The 18,582-nt window shown below is 37.5% G+C and overlaps 1 protein-coding gene across 1 annotated transcript; it reads left to right on the top strand.

The window, feature by feature from the left end:
• The first annotated feature begins 10,271 nt into the window (after positions 1 to 10,271).
• LOC149832936 (brassinosteroid-responsive RING protein 1-like) lies at positions 10,272 to 10,819 on the top strand. Its single transcript, XM_090012655.1, has one exon. It carries the CDS (start codon positions 10,272 to 10,274, stop codon positions 10,791 to 10,793), a length of 522 nt encoding a protein of 173 aa, XP_089868781.1. The 3' UTR covers positions 10,794 to 10,819.
• The last annotated feature ends 7,763 nt before the right edge of the window (positions 10,820 to 18,582 follow it).

The raw sequence follows: 18,582 nt of genomic DNA, 5'->3' as shown, positions 1-18,582 counted from the left end.
TATATATATATATATATATATATATATATATATATATATGAAATGCTAAGGATAAGCCCATTATAATTGAAAGAAGTTAGGAGAGCATCCCAATCAAGAGGCTTATCAAACCACAAAAAAAGGCCTCTTCATCGTAGTGGACACTATCCAACAAAAAACAAATAGAAGAGGATGGATTGTGCACATAAATGAAACTAGTGAAAAAGATGTCCTCTAGCCAAAAGGACGGTGAAAGGCGCGAGCCTTGTTCTCAAGAGCTCTCTCAACCAATATATCCAAAAGAAATTGTTGGAGGAAATAGAGAGGCTTATGATGAAGTTTCACGGTGTGAAAGACCGACAACAGAACTTCTAGGTAGTGATCAAAAGTTCTGACGAGACTTATTGAGCAGCAAAAAGCAATTAATAGCCGGAAGCCGATCTTAGTGAAAAGACAATTCGAGTACTGTATCGCACCTTGACTGAAGCCACCTGAAGATTGAGCTCACACATATTAGGAGGTGGCCAGGGGATTGGTGCCAAACCATACTTAATCCAGTTCTTGACAAAAAGCAAGGATTGTTGGTCCCATGAAAGCTTAAGTATATTAGCTGAACAAGCACTCCAAACCTCATTTGCAATTGATGGGATGGTGTAGCTTGCTTGATCATGAGAAATATTGTTGCGAACAAACCAAATCTTCCAGATAAGAATATGAAAAATTTGGTGTGCCAACTGCGTCGAAGCCAAGAGAAAGAAAATTTAACACAAAATCAACACTAAGTTAATGAAGAAATGGACCAAAGGGATAGCTACTCCTGAACTTGGAGATGATGATCTTCCAAATGGCCACAACCATAGGACAATTAATGAATAGGTTTTGCACTGATTCCTCTTGACTTTTACACAAATAGCAACGATTTGGTAAATGAAACCCAGTCGCTTCAAGTAATCTTGAGTGAGAAGGCGATTGAAGCAAGCAAGGTAAAGAGTCCAAGCAATAGACGGATAAGCCTACGTGACCATGAAAAATTAGGATGATGGAAACGAACTTCATCACAAATAAGCCTACGTGAGATGGATATGCAATTGTTGCCTTTCCAGCAAAGTGCATCCTTACTATAAAAAAGGATCAGTTGGTCGAAAGAAGCAGATGCAGAAATCAATGAGCTAAACTGGTCAAAATGATTATAGAAATAGATAGCATCCTTCATTGAAAAGTGAGTGTATAAAAATTTGACCATAGGCAAAAACATCAACTTGTGGCAGCAAAATACTTGATGACCATGGATCTAGTCAAAATTTAGTCAACTCACCATCACCCAATGCTGAAGATACAACAAAAGAACGCTCTTCCAAGACCACGAGCCATGAACATAAGAACCATATGACCACATGCTGCTTCTGGAAATGAGGTACATGGATCTCATAAAAGTAGCTCAAGGAGAGTAGCTGACTAAAACTTGGCAAGCTAAATAGGATAGAAATGTGATGTTAATATCCGTTAAATGCTTAAAAACACCACCACTCTCCAGCTTCAGATGATAATTTAAGGGTATCCCACTTAAGTAATTGCAAATGTTTACGGTGATCTGAGCTTGACCATAGAAAATTACAAAGATTAATTATGCATTGAAGATTGAGGCTTAGAGTCTGGGGGTGTGTTAAGTGGGATAATAAGAGACTTGGAGGGGTTGATCTTCATCCCTGCACGTGCTTCAAAGTCCTGAAATATATACTTAAGGCTAAGAACAGAACGTTGGTCAGCAAAGAAAAGCGCTTCGTCCGCAAAGAAAAGAGAGGTGACCGGGTCTTTGAACCACTGATGGTTGTGAGGTGAATTTTGTTCTTTTGATATTTCATAGCGAATCCTCCTTGAAAGACATTCCATGACAATAAGAAATAAGTAATGAGAGATAGGATCACCTTGGCTAAGGCCACATGAGCTACTAAAGTAAGGGCCAGGAGAACCATTGATTATTATAGAGAAGGTGGGCGATGTAACACAGAGCATAATTGTATCAATTCATTGTTGGTGAAAGCCCAAAAGTGACATAAAAGTCCCAGTCGACCGATCATAAGCCTTTGACAAGTCCAGCTTGAGGCAAAGAGTAGGGGTACTGTGGGTGACAATCGACTGAATAATATCATGAGCAAAGAGAATGCTTTCTTGAATAATACGAACCTTCGGAAATGCACCTTAATTGAATGAGATAATGCGAGATAGAATACCCCACATACGATTAACCACGTAACTTTAGTAATAATTTTCTGAAAAAAATTACAGAGAGAAATGGGACTGTAATTGTGAAAATTGAGAGGAGCCTGAACTTTAGAAATAAGCACCAAATTTGTGAAATTCAGTCAATGAACTAGTTTGCCTTTACAAAAATAATCTTGAATTGTGTGTAATGTCAGGCCCAACAATATCCCAGAAAATGTTGGTAAAAGCTAGCAGAAAAACCATCAGGTCGGTTAGATTCAACCCTATCCCTCATTAATGGTGTGGGGAAGTGGAATAACCACCCACTACTTCCCATTAATGCAGGAGAAGTTGAATGGTCAATCCTATCCCTCTATTAATGATGTGGAAAAGTGGAATAGCCACCCACTTCCCATTAATGCAGGAAGTTGAAGGGCAAAAACCCCTTCGGTTTCTGAAATGAGTCTAGAAGACTCTATGCCATCTATAAATAGGGGTGTAGAGGCTATGTGCTGGTGGGAGAAGAGCAGAGTGTTGTGAGCAGAGTGATTGTGTGCAACGTGTAGAGAAAGAAGAAGTAAGAGAGAGAAAGAGAGCGAAGAGAAGAAGATGAAGGAAGAAGGTTCATCACCACGCATTGATCCTCGAAGAGAGGTGTTGGTTGTAGTGTGGGTTTTGACTCGGGTTGTGCACCCGAGAGGTAATCTTGTATCCCTCTCTTCCTGTGATTCCTTTGTTGTTATTCTCTTTAGCTTTGGGCAGGCTATTGGACGTTGTACTCTCTACTCTTATTATAGAGGATTATTTTCTCTAAGCCCCATGGATGTAGGTCGGCTTGACCGAACCACGTAAACCCTTGTGTTGTGATTTGATTGTGCCTTTGTTAAATCTTATATTGCTTTCACGCGAATTTTTGTTACCCTCATTACTCAACAAGTGGTATCAAAGCTAGTTCATGAAAAGTCATGTCTTCTAAGTCAGTTAGCTCCAAGTTTGAGGTGGAGAGGTTTGATGGCAAAGGAAACTTCTCTTTATGGCAAAGAAGGGTGAAGACTCTACTTGCACAACAAGGGTTGCACAAGGCACTTGTCATGAAGGTGAATAAAACAAAGACCATGACTGATGATGAATGAGATTATATTGACTTGAGGGCCGCTGGTGTGATTGAGTTGTGTCTATCAGATGAAGTCATGTGTAATGTGATGGAAGATAGAACAACGACAGGATTGTGATTGTGGCTAGAGAGCCTCTATATGACTAAGAACTTGTCCAACAAGTTACACATTAAGAAACAACTTTATAGTCTTCGTATGAATGAAGGTACTACCATTCTTGACCATCTCAATGTGTTTAATAAGATTATTGCTGGTCTATTTAGTTTGGATGTTAAACTTGAAGATGAGGATAAAGCTTTGTTGTTACTAACCTCATTGTCCTTGTTCTATGAGCATCTTGTGATAACCATAATTTATGAAAAAGAAACATTGGATATGGAAGATGTCATAGGTACGCTCATTTCAAATAAAATTAGGAGAAAACCATCACCAAATGAGGATTCTGGTGAAGGATTGATGGTAAGTTCATCCAAAGGCAGGGGTCGGTCAAAGGACAAGAAAAATGACCGCAGATATAGAAGCAAGTCCAGGTCAAGAAAGGACATCACTTGCTACAATTGTGAAAAGAAAGGGCACTTCCAGAATCAGTGCAAAGAGCAAAAGAAAAATCAGAAAAAAGGGAAAGAGACAGAATCATCAAAAACCAAAGAAGATACCACAGCCACAGTTGAAGGTGATCTTGTGATTTTGTCTACTACTAATGATCCATGTATCTGTGTGTGCCAGGATACAGATTGGGTCATAGACACAGGGGCCTCGTACTATGCCACACCATGGAGAGAGTATTTCAGTACATACATGACCAATAATTTTGGTGTTGTCCGAATGAGAAACACAGAAACATAAAAAATTGTAGGGATTAGAGATATTCATCTCTAGACCAGTCTTGGGTACATGTTGGTGCTCAAGGATGTTAGACATGTTCCAGACTTAAGGTTGAATTTGCTTTCAGTAGGAAAGCTTGATGAAGAGGGCAAGAGCAGTGTTTTCAGCCGAGGACAGTGGAAACTCAGCAGCGGGTCATTGGTTTAGGTCAGAGAAAAGAGGTGTTGTACTCTTTATAAGATGCAAGGCAAGGTATACAAGGGACAATTGAATACAACCGATGATTCTTCTATTGATTTGTGACACAGTCGATTAGGCCACATGAGTGAGACGGGCTTGCAGATTCTTGCTAAGGGAGAGCAACTTCCAGAGTTAAAAGGTACACATCTAAACTCGTGTGTTTATTACTTAGCTGGTAAGCAACATAGAGTATCTTTTGTTAGAAATGCCTTTCATAGAAAATCTCAGATTATGGAGTGAGTTCATACTGATGTTTGTGGTCCTCTGAGAACAAAAACTGTTAATGGTTTTACTCATGTAAAAACTTCCAGTGGTACACTTTATTTTGTTACTTTTATAAATGACTTCTCTAGAAAAATTTGGGCATACCCTCTGAAAATCAAGGATCAGGTTCTTGATATATTCAAGCAATTCCATGCTATGGTTGAGAGGAAAACATGAAAACAACTGAAATGTATCAGGTCAGATAATGGTGGCGAGTACACAGGCCCATTCCATGAATATTGTAAAATTCATGGAATTCACCATGAGTTGACAGTTCCAGGTACTAGTGAACACCCCAAATTTTTCAAAATTTTGTAAATATTCTCTTTTTGCCCCTGGCCCCCATTTTCTTAGTAAATTGAGTTATTTGCAATCTAAATTCTAGTTATTTCTCAGATTCACTGGAATCCAAATCCATTTTATATATCTGACTCAATTTTGGATCCAGATCCAGTGTCAAAATTCGAATCTGAGCTTCGTTATCCAATTTTCAAATTAAATTTACAAAAATGCCAAAGATAATTTCTGAAAGGCTCAGACAGTCCATCGAGTATCCATTTGGATCCACTGCTCTATATTTCTCAATTCGAGGTTCAAAACTTGAATATTTCCTCAAAACCTGGATCAAAAACCCATTTTCTGAAGAAATTCTCCAAATTTAACCCTGAATCCTTAGAAAACCCCCCTTTTGTAAATATTTCTCAAAAATACAAAAAATAGTTTTAAATCTCTGATTTTCCTTTAGTTTTTAGAGTTTTATTTCAAAAATACCAAAAAATATAGAAAATGTTAGAAAAAGAACAAAAAAATCAAATGAAAAAAGAAAAAAAATAGTATTAAAAATAAATAGATTAAAACCTCTTTTGAAACTTGTTTTCACTAAAACCCCTTTTAGAAAGAACTCCTTTGAAAACAACTGTCATTTCAAAATTTTCAAAAAATAGGACCCCTGTTGCAAGATGCGCAACGGCTGCTTCTTGAAAATTCATCGCAGGGTATCGAAGGGCGTAGGACCCTTCGATCAGTTGCTCTCGTCTCCCCCGTCGATTCCTAATGACCTTTCCCTAACCTCCCCTTTCTCGATTCTTCTTCCCTCTCTATATAAACAAAGCAACAAAGAAGAAGAGGGATCATCCATCGTATGCCTATCGATCATTAATCCATTACCTCCATCAATTCCATCCATCTTCCATCGGCTCTCACCATCACATCTCTTCCCAATCCTTTTGTCTCCTCTTTGAATGGCTAGAGGTCGATCGTGATTCAGAAAGCTACAACTAGAGAAGAGCTCTCAGAGCAGAACGAAGGGAGACTCCTTTCCTCCTTCAAAACCTCGAGCAAACTTGAGTAGTAGAATCAAACCCACTGAAGAACAAAAAGAAGGCTTCCCTTCCCTCCCTCCTTCAGAGTTTCTGCAAAACTAATATAAGATTTCAGGTAAAGATAGTGAAGAAAGTGCTCATTGCTGTGTGTTCACATTTCAAAATCGAGAATGGAAGCCATTGATGGAAATATCTGATGCTCTTGTTCTAGGATGATTTTATTGGAGAATGAATCTTCTCTAGGCATGATTTTAAAATTACCAGATGTTCTTTTGTAATTGCCATCATCCAGTGGGCTTACATATATGGTAGCACGTGGAAGGGTCCTCCAATGGTGTAGATCTACAATCTGGAACTGAAATATTGTAATCATATATTTGTTTCTAGGGTAGAATGTTTGTTTACATATAATATGCTCTTCTCCGTGCTATAGTTGTTTTAATATCCTAATCAATGTCACTAAAATAAAGAGCTGAACTGCAAATTATAAGTAGGATAATGGAAAGAATTTATCCTGGGATATGTCATTCATCTTCAGATAGCTACCATTCGGACATAGCCAGAGATCCTGAGATCCATCCACCTTCACAATTTCCTTTTCAAGATGACTAACACATGAGGGGATACAGAACTGCAACGAAAATGAAGTGTCCTCGTGACATGGAACGTAAGAGGCCCTCACTGGATCAAATGGCCATAGGGCAAAGCATTCATTGTTCATTTCAACAAATCGGTTTGTGATGGAACCCAGGGATGTGTTATGGCATCAACACAACATAGTTTGATGTCTGAATGCTTCCTTTTTCCTGAAATCGGTTCCTTTGTCTCTGATATAGGGTAAATTCAGGTTTAGAGAAAGAGAGGTACGTATTTGTGAGCTTTTGTTATATGTGCCTTGATATGACTACTTAATAGGTGGCTTGTGACATATAGGGGCGATAACCAGGGATCATTCCATTTTCAGGTTTAGTTTAAATTTCTGAAGATATAATGTCACCAATTACTGCAACATATTATGTTGAGTTATTACCTGTTAACTCCTGAGCCAATATAATTCCACTAGTTAAAGTACTCTTCAATAAAGTGTCTTATTGAAACAACAACAACAAAAGCATATGCCTTGATTGGGTTTCCCTGGCCTTTCCTGTTTTAAATTAATGAATGTCATCACATGTTACATTTTGGCTTCTGTTTGTTCCTAAGCATCCATACCTGCGCACCTTGCTGAAAACCTTTCACAGTAGCTTCATACTGCACTAATCACATCTTCGCCTACAATACAACCACCTGTGCTCTCACATTGCACCTTTATTGTGCCAATTGCCAACCCCAGCACCCATACTGCACGACATAACCACAACATCTCCAGTGCTCCCCACTTCATATCTTCACTTGTCACCACGCCTCCCTTATACATACACACTTCAACAACCAACCATCTGCTAAATACACTATTCAATTACCTATGCATGCCATTGTGTACATTTTTCATTCATAACAACCATTTTCAATACCATCACTTACACTACCACTTTTTTCAGCACATATCAGTAATCCATTCCATCAACCTGTATGTGTTTTACCCATCTCTTATGATATAACCATCTCATCCTCAACACCTATTACCCACAACATCCCCCTTATGCTAACACCTATAGTAGGTGCGGTGATTTCCTGCAAATCACCTAATCCCCAGCCATTCCACCTCCATCCCCACTGTACCTTTACTCAGCCGCCTACTACCTGTTGTCACACACCCATTCCATGGCACATGCATATACACTATGCATATATGCTAAATGCATATTCGTAAAATGCATTCCATCATATATATACCTACAACAGGCATATTCAACTCCTCCTTATTGTAGGCATCTATTTGTATCAACTGAAACATTTTATTGTATATAACATAGCAATATCTTTACCTTCAGCAAATTCATGACAGGCATCCGGTCTCTTGTATGTTTCCCTTAACCTAAATGCATACAATGCATTCTCATATGCATGTAAGTGGGATCAGTCCCCATAGGCATTTCATCATTAGATAGACACATGGCCTTAGGCTAATATGTATAGACTTCCACTTAGCCTAAAACATCATCTAGGCATCCTCGCATCTATCTTTTAGACGTGGCATGTACATCCTTCACCTAGAGTAGACATCATCATATGCATTCTAATTCCATAACAACCTCTTAGTTTCTTTTCCTGTGTTGTGTTCCACCCTGTGCTCCGGCAACAGATGACGGTAAAAGGTGCTCCGACAACAAACGACAGTGAAGGGTGCTCCAACGACAGCAGACGACGACAAAGGGTGCTTCCGCGGTAGCAGATGACAGCAAATGGTGCTCCTCCAACGGTGGAAGGGTGATCCGAAACGGAGAGGGCGACATATTGCGAGGTTGAGACTCCTTAAGCAGAGGAGTTTACTACTTAGGGCGAAAACAAAAGGTTATCCTTCATTTTTTGGCTGCAGGACATTTTGGTACAATACTCGAAATGTCATTTCATGGCGCTAATGGCTGGAAAAGGTAATTAAGTCTTTGCAACCGTACCAGAATCTGAGGTTAAGTGATGCCGACACACACGGGAAAATGAGTCGCACGTGCTTACATATGTGTCACTCATTCGGACCCGTGAAGACAAATTCGCCTCTTGGGGGGGGGGGGGGGCTATATAACAAGGTTGTTAAATGCGATGAGGCGAAGCGTTGAGCATGTTATGAAGCGAGGCGTAAGCCTCGAGGCGTTGAAGCGTAAGCTTCATGATCAGAATAATAAAATATATAATATTAATAAAACAATGGAAATTTTAAATAAGAACTACTAATTTGCTTTTAGTTATTTTAGTACAAAATCATAAGAAAATAAAATAAAGATTCATCACCGATCTCTGCGTCCGCCATTAACTGAACACACCAGGTCCATATCCAAATCTGACTTTTGTGTACAAGATCCCAACCCAAATCCATATCCAAAATTTGATAAAGGTAGAGTTTAATATGGATCCAACAAGAGAATTTTGCATTGATAGCCAAACTAAGTGCACACCATAGTCACAAATACCGACCATTTTTTTAATATCATGATTTTATTGTGAGATTTTAAAAAACTGACACAATCTCGAGAAAAATGTGATATTTCAAAATATCGCCAATTTTGAAAATATCACATCTTTTATCACAATATTTTCTTGTTATAATGTGATCTTGGCATTTTTATATTTTTTGCCTATATTTTTCTACATAGTTTATCTGATATATATTAAAATTTTAAATATACCAATATTTTTTAAGATTTTCGCGAGGAAAATAAATTTTACAGATTATCATGACATTTTCCTTTGTCAAGAAAATCGCTAATTAGATTTATGACTATGGAATACACACGCATCCAGACGGGTGCATGCTAGCATATCGGTAATCAAGTACACTTTGTTCTTTTTATTATATCTCAGGTGACATCACATGGATACGTATACAAACATGGATGTGATATATGGATTCGAGACATGAGTATATTATATGATTTTTATGCAAGGTCAAACACAGTGATGATATATAATTATATATTTCTTAAATTTAATATATAATTTTTGATCTTTTTTATTATGAAAATCTACTAAAATATTATACATAGTGTTTCTGTAGGCCTTGTGATGTCTTCATCCTCGTGATATAGAATTCTCAAAGTATTAGGAGGTCATAAAATTCATCTTATGAACAAATGAAATATAAAAAGGCTAAAAGAAATATCAACGCTTCATTTACTGAGTGTGCGCCTCAGTGCCTTGAGCCTGAGCATGTGAGGCTTAGGCTTCAAGTACGGAGGAGTACGCCTAACACTGGTATATAACCTTCGTCATCCTCTTGATAGAAAAAAAAATCTAAACTAATCCCCTTTCTTCTGATTTTCCAAAATACCCTTTATTGTTGGTCTCGAATAAATTTGTCAGATGTCTCCACCAAAAACTTTAATGACACTCGTGAGTCGTGACAGCAACGATCACTGGCCATCGGCATCACAATTCACAACCCTTCTCATTAAATCCACCATTAATGCCCTCTGTACTGAGGTATCGGAAGATTCAGGACACCAACATGGTAAAAAGAAAAAAGACTGGTAACTTGTGAAAAATATAGGGATAATTCTGTCCACGAAAAAACCAACAGTCCAAAAAAAAACAAGAATGGCAATCTAGATATTAACTTCAAAACGATGTTCTATCTTCTAAGAGCTACCCCTATTAATCTCCAATGAGTTCTCCCCCTCGTCCCACACACTCTCTCTCCCCACATAATTTTCTCTCTCTAGATTCTCAAATGGGTTTTCCGGTGGGATACTCTGAGCTGTTTATACCTAAGCTCGTCGTAAACGTGGCCTCATTGCTGGGAGTCCTTAGAGGGATCATAGACTGGCTCCTTAGGTCAGTGGGTCTAGCCGGGTTCCTTGAGCCTGACCCGTCCTGGCCGGACTGCACAGACCAACTGCCTGAATTCCGGTCCATGACGGCCATGCTGCTCCGGGAGGTCCTCCCAGTGGTGAATTTCGACGACTTGGTGGCTGACGGAGACTGCGATGGCGGCGAGAGCTGCGCCGTCTGCCTCTACGAGTTCGAGACCGGCGACGAGATCCGGCGACTCACGAATTGCCCCCACATATTCCACCGGGCGTGCCTCGACCGGTGGATGGACCACGACCAAAGGACTTGCCCGTTATGCCGGACGTGCTTTGTCGCTGAGGAGATGCTCGAGGCCTTTAACGAACGGCTGTGGGCGGCCGCCGGGATCCCCGACTTCTACGGCGAGTACTCCGCGTCGGCATCGCTTCCATTTTCGATGTAAAACTTTGTACATTTGAGAAGGAATTCAATCCATATAAATATTTTTTGATATCGAATTTTCACATTTTTTTTTGTTTTATATGCTTGACTGTTATGATTTATATCATATATACTTTATATATTATATATATAAAGTATATATGATTTTGATAGTATCTGAATGGATTTTTACTAGTAGTATTTTTATGCAATTTGTGAGTAAGAAATTAGATGTCCGAAATAATATAGGATTTTTAATCTCCGGACTTCAGAGATGAAAGCTGATGCATCCCTTTAAGTATATTAGATACTTTTGAATATGTGAAGGTTTTGTTAAGAATGATAGTGAGGAAAGATGAGGTGTTCCATGTGACATAGCTGCCGGATTCCGGTGGCCGGAATACGATGGTACAAGGCCATCTGGGTGAAGCCACGACAACGTGATGGCTCGGAATTTGATGAGGTTGGGGTTGTACGGATCACTTTTTGTTAAATGTGAGTGGTAGGCCCGATGAGAAATTATTTGTATTTGGAGGGGCATTACGAATTCTACTTTTATCTTTGTGCCCGCCCATACCCATTCAATTGAAAAATAAATACATAGATAAGGAAGAGGGAAAAATGAAAAGGAAGGTCGGGGAGTTGCTATTGCTTTTACTGTTGCAACTGATTTAGGGTTTTGTTTAGGGGTGGGCATCGCCCGGCCCAAGCCTGTTTAGAGCTCGGCTCAGAGATGGCCCTGTTCTTAACTGGCTTGGGTTAGAAGAGCAGCCCAATGAGCCAATGTGGAGCGGGCTCAGTCCAGTGTGACCCGGCCTAAATCTATTTATAAATAGTAATAATTAACAAGTTCCCAACTTTTCATGCACTCAATTAATTATGTTTAGGTGCTTAATAAAATATAATCATTGTTTAATGGGTTTTCAGGTTTATTTTATTTTATTTTTAAATTCTCACGGTACAAATGTGATCTGTATTCTTGACATTATAAGGACCAGCTCTTGAAGTGTTCACACATGGTTGGGTTTTTACAATTTTTAAAAAATCAAAGGTCCAAAATATTAGTAAAATTTTAAGGCTCCAAATATCATTTTTTCATTGAAAACACATGATCCATGTGCCGAGTCCTAGTAACTGACCATGCCCAACACATTTATGGGTCGAAACTGCAAAAAAAAAAAACACTGAAAGAGCAGAAAAACCCATTAAGCACATGTCATTAAGCATATTTTATCAAGCAGCTATGCTCTACTCATTATACAATAATTAAATTTTTTATTTTTTTATATTATTAAAAATAATAAATAACTCAGGCTTGTCGATCCAGCCCAGTAGCCTGCAAGCCGCTCAGGCCCGGCCTACATATATAACGGACTGGGTTTTGAACCGGTACCTAACGGGCGTGGGCCTAAAGCCTTGGCCCAAACCCGGCCCATGGCGAGCCTGGTAGGCTTGGCCCATCGGGCTGTCTGGCCGGTTGCCCACCCCTAGTTTTGTTAGGAAGCCCACTCAACTTGTGGCTTCTTGCAACAATGACTGACAAGCTGAGTCGCATCAGGAAGTTAAATTACGATTTCACTGAATTAGTTTCATGTCTTGCCGTGTGTCGAGCCATGGTGGCTCGATCTGAGGATTAAGGTTGCAGTCCAGTCTTTGTCACGAACTAGGCCTAGACCTAGACGCACCAAGAACGCTGCCTTGGGTCTGATGGAATTTTGGATTGTTGGGAGCAAAGTTGGTTCATGACTAAGGCTCGCCTGGTCGACTAGGGTTAGTTTGGGATCACCAATTGACTTTGACATAAAGAGGTAGTTGTGGTGGTAAGTTTTGAGACTATTGGTGCCTTTATTACCTTCAACGACTGAGTGACAAGAAATTTAAGTTATGTAGTTAAACCACTAAAAAGAGATATGTCCTTCCCACTCTTTCAAACAGCATAGTACGTCCCTCGCATTAACGTGAAGCTATCTACTTTGGCAAGATACCCATGTAGATTGGATAAGCACATCATATCATGAGTAATAAGATTCATTGTTGAATTTGAAGGATGGGCTTATCCATGAATATTTTATTTGCTTCAGGTATGGTTGAAGAGATATATAAATGGTGAGTAGCCAATGCCAATGGTATTAAATATTGTATTCAAGAGCTATTAATGTTCTTGATGGCAAAGTCTTAATCTTTCATGAGACTACTTAATGAAATGGGACATGGGTGACACTAGTAATACTGATGACTTGCTTTGCTTTGTCAATGGCTCATGATATGCAAAACGCAGGATCAACTTCCTGTCAAAATAATAGGATCTATAGCACACCCATTTCACTGCTTGAGGTTTCTGTCCATCCTAACAAATCTTGGAAATTTTAGTTCAAGGATTGAAGAAAGGCGTGTTTGCCTTGGATCAAGACTTGGAACCAGTGCTATTAAAATCGAATTGAATCGGCCAATTCGAATCGAATAGGCCAATTTTCTAGTCGATGTGGGGGACAATGCGGGCCTGGTTGAGCCGTATTGAGCTGAGTCAGCCCGATGGCGAGGCTCTGCCTCACAGGTGGCACTTAGTCTCTTTTTTATTTTTTTTGAATTTTTAGAAAATTATTTAATTAAATAAACTAATTCGGAACTCAGTCTTTTTTTGGTTTGCTTTGGACTTGTAGTTCTTACCTCCAATTATGTATGTTTCTTTGGTGCTTTCATGAGATAGTAGTTTAACTAACAGATTAAATATGCTTGGGAGAAGTAGCATGTCAATCCATTAAGATATGTCCTTTCCTAATGCTTAAAAGAGTGAGGCCCACACAGTATGGTGCATGACCCCACCCACCCTAGTCCAGATCGGGTGCAATCACATTGCACAAATTTTGTGCATTAAGCACTTGATGGCCCTCCATCAAGCCTTGGGCCCCACAACTGACAGGTCTGTCCCCAAGATGGAGGGTGATCAAGTGCTTAATGCATAAATATTTTTTGCGATCATATTTCACATGATCTTTTAGCCACCAACCCTCGGATCAGGTGCAATCACATGGCACAAAATTTGTGAATTAAGCCCCTGCTTACCATCCATCAGGTACTTCTGGCCCCACAACTAACAGGTCTAGCCCCGAGATGAAGGGTGATTACAAATAATTATTGAAATCATATTGCACCTGATCATTTCACCCCCAACCGGTGCCTATCTTGATAGAGAGGGTGTTGTATGTTTCCCCTGAAACAGACACTTTAGCTACAATGCGTGTTCCGGTGTGTACGAAGAAATATCTTGGGACCTGCAATAATTCATATGCCAATGTTGCCCACGATGACTTTATAATAAAATAACATATAAAAAAGGTAGATATGATTTTGAAGGAAATGCCCTTCCGTAAGATAGATATAAGTTGGAGGAAAATGTCCTCCTGCTCCCCATAAATAGATTTGCATGTCCTGCCTTTGTTTTTAGCTTGTGTCGGGTTTGTTCCTACATCGTGGAGATAACTATAAATCGAACGACTGGTTTGATCATTGGTGGGCGTCATAGGAAAATTTGTCGGCCATCTCTTTTGACAGTCTTCTCTTTTTCTTCATTTCTGTTAGGCAGTATGGAAAAAAGCAATGACACAAAAACATTCCAACAAGTGCCATTAAAGCATCGTGAGTACATTTTCATGTCATCATGCTATTGTTGAAGAACGTATGTTATCGTGAGTGTCATTAAGACATTGTTTTGTTACTGCAGATACACCTTATCATTTCGATGGTTGGAAACTTGAAGATATTTGTAAGGCGGTGGGACCTGTTGACAAGAATGCTTGATTACAGATGCGAGCAAGGGACTCTACCCCATCCAGTATCATCCATTCACTTAGTATATGCAATGTTATGCAAATCGTGGTTGTAGTAACATGTATATCGATTTGTAAGATATTATTTTGTTTGTTATTATCAATTTGTAGGCTATTATGTTGTTGCTTTGATACTGTGATTCATTCAATTGTTTCTTTGACTTGCTTAACTAATCGATAGTCATTGTAATATGCATCTTGAATAAATTGTAGTAAACGTATGCGCTGACTAACGCAAATTGATATTTTGCTCATGACAGTGGTGAGCTTATCAACTAGTTGCAGTGAAGATGATGTACCTCAATCATTGGAATGTCATGGAACAATGAACATTCGTACTATTGACACACCTGAAGACGCGAATATGTGCACTAATGGTGCACATGATAAGCAGGGTGCAGGCATTGAATACACTCTTGACTTGAATATTTCAGCAGACGATTCATTAGGCAGTATGGAAAAAAGCAACGACACACAAACATTCCAACAAGTGCCATTAAAGAGTCGTGAGTACCTTTCCATATCATCATGCTATTGTTGAAGAATGTATGTCATCATGACTATCATTAAGGTGTTGTTTTGTTATTTCAGGTACACCATATCATTTTGATGATTGAAAACTTGAATATATTTGTAAGGCGGTAGGACCTGTTGACAAGAATGCTCAGTTACAGATGCGAGCAAGGGCTTCTACCCCATCCAATATCGTCCATTTATTCAATATATGCCATGTAACGCAAATCGCAATTGTAGTAACATGTATATCGATCTGTAAGATATTATGTGTCTTTTAGTGTCGATTTGTGAGATATGGTTTTGTTTGTTATTATCGATTTGTAATATATTATGTTGAATTGTTGTATATCGATTCGTAAGATATTACGTGTTTTCTAGTGTCGATTTGTGAGATATTATTTTGTTTGTTAATATTGATTTGTCATATATTATGTTGAATTATTGTATATCGATTTGTAAGATATTGTGTGTGTTTTAGTGTCGATTTATGACATATTGTTTTGTTTGTTAATATCGATTTGTAATATATTATGCTGAATTGTTGTATATCGATTTGTAAGATATTATGTATTTTATAGTGTCGATTTGTGAGTAGTTGTTTTGGTTGTTAATGTTGATGTATAATATATTATGTTGAAATGTTGTATATCGATTCGTGAGATGTAATTTTGTTTTTTAGTGTCAATTTATAATATATTATGTTGAATTACCGTATATCAATTTGTAAGATATTATCTGTTTCTAGTATCGATTTATGAGATATGGTTTTGTTTGTTATTATTGATTTGTAAGCTATTGTGTTGTTGCACTGATATTGTGATTCATTCAAACATTTCTTTGACTTGCTTAACTAATCGGTAGTCGTTGTAATATGCATCTTGAATAAATCATAGTAAATGTATGCGCTGACTAACGCAAATTGATATTTTGCTCATAACAGTGGTGAGCTTATCAACTAGTTGCAGTGAAGATGATGTACCTCAATCATTGGAATGTCATGGAACAACGAACATTCATACTATTGACACACCTGAAGATGTGAATATGTGCACTAATGGTGCACATGATAAACATGGTGTAGGCATTGAATACACTCTTGACTTGAATATTTCAACAAACAATTCATTAGGCAGTATGAAAAAAAACAATGACACACAAACATTTCAACATGTGTCATTAAAGCGTCGTGAGTACCTTTCCATGTCATCATGATATTGTTGAAGAACGTATGTCGTTGTGACTATCATTAAGGCATTTTGTTATTTCAGGTAGATATTATCGTTTCGACGGTTGAAAACTTGAAGATATTTGTAAGGCGATCAGACATGTTGACAAGAATGCTTGGTTACAGATACGAGCAAGGGCCTCTACCCCATCCGATATCGTCCATTCACTCAGTATATGCAGTGTAACAAAAATCGTGATTATAGTAACATGTATATTGATTTGTAAGATATTATGTGTTTTCTTCTAGTATCGATTTTTGAGATATTGTTTTGTTTGTTAATATCGATTTGTAATATATTAGGCAGAATTGCCATATATCGATTTATAAGATATTATGTATTTTCTAGTATCGATTTGTGAGATATTGTTTTGTTTGTTAATATCGATTTATAATATATTATGTTGATTTGTCGTATATCGATTTATAAGATATTATGTGTTTTCTAGTGTCGATTTATGAGATATTGTTTTGTTTGTTAATATTGATTTGTAATATATTATGCTAAATTAATTATCGTATATCAATTTATAAAATATTACGTATTTTTGAGTGTTGATTTGTGAGATATTGTTTTGTTTGTTAATATCGATTTGTAAAATATTATGTTGAAATGTTGTATATTGATTTGTGAGATATTGTTTTGTTTGTTAATATCGAATTGTAATATATTATGTTGAATTGCCGTATATTGATTTGTAAGATATTATCTGTTTTCTAATGTCGATTTATGAGATATAGTTTTGTTTGTTATTATCGATTTGTAATACATTATGTTGAATTGCCGTATATCAATTTGTAAGATATTACGTGTTTTCTAGTATCGATTTGTGAGATATTGTTTTGTTTGTTAATATCGATTTGTGATATATTATGCTGAATTGCCGTATATCGAATTGTAAGATATTGTGTGTTTTTTAGTGTCGATTTGTGTGATATTATTTTGTTTGTTAATATCGATTTGTAATATATTAAGTTGAATTGTCGTATATCAATTTGCAAGATATTATGGGTTTTCTAGTGTCGATTTGTGAGATATTGTTTTGTATGTTAATATCGATTTGTAATATATTATGCTGAATTGTCGTATATCGATTTGTAAGATATTATGGGTTTTCTAGTGCTGATTTATGAGATATTGTTTTGCTTGTTAATATCGATTTGTAATATATTATGCTGAATTGTTGTATATCGATTTGTAAGATATTATGTGTTTTTGAGTGTCGATTTGTGAGATATTGTTTTATTTATTAATATCGATTTGTAATATATTAGGCAAAATTGTCGTATATCGATTTATAAGATATTATCTGTTTTATAGTGTCAATTTATGAGATATTGTTTTGTTTATTAATATCAATTTGTACTATATTATGATGAATTGTCGTATATTTCAGCAGACGAAATACATTTCGATAATGAGGTAGACGATCATTATAGTGCACTTGACAAAGGTCCAGGCACCTCAAGTCTACATGATAGTACACTTGACTCTGTTCCCATAAAGGGAATGCAGTTTAATAATGAGTAAGCTACATACAAATATTACAATGATTATGCCTAAAAACTTGGCTTCAGTGTTAGAAGGTATTCTTGGGCAAAAAATGCACAGAGTGTTGTGGTGAGAAAGACATGTGTTTGTTCTAAGTAAGGTTGGAAGCAGTCAAGTGAAAATTCAACAAGAAGCAAGCCAAATTCAAGATGTGGTTGTCTAGCGAGAATGGTGTTAGGAAGACTTCCAAATGAGAAATATGTAGTTCATACTTTAATCAGTGATCATAACCATGAATTAGCAGCTTCACATATGACTTCTATGTTAAGGTCACATCGTAAAGTAACTTCAGTGCATGCTGTAATTGTTGAAATAGCTGATAGCGCCAACATTGCATCAAGGAAGATATACAATTTGTGCGCGAACAAAAATGGTGGTCGCGAGAATGTGACATTCACACCTATGGATTTAAGAAACCACTTGAGAAGGAAGAAGACAGACAACATGAAGAATGGAGGAATATGTGCTTTAGTTGATTACTTACAGAAGAAAGCAAGCAATGACCCTGGTTTCTTCAGTGCAATGCAACTGGATGAAGATGGATATGTTGTCAATATGTTTTGGGTAGATTCAAAGTCAAGAGTAGATTATGAATGCTTTAATGTTGTACTTATTTTTTATACGACAATGAAGATTAATACTGAACAATGGCTATTTGCGTAGTTTATCGAAGTGAACCATTACACACGAA

Source organism: Nuphar pumila, chromosome 7, assembly GCF_984573655.1.
Source record: "Nuphar pumila chromosome 7, dmNupPumi1.hap1.1, whole genome shotgun sequence".
In the NCBI taxonomy this organism is placed as follows: Eukaryota; Viridiplantae; Streptophyta; class Magnoliopsida; order Nymphaeales; family Nymphaeaceae; genus Nuphar; species Nuphar pumila.
This window is presented reverse-complemented; position numbering and strand designations above follow the sequence as displayed.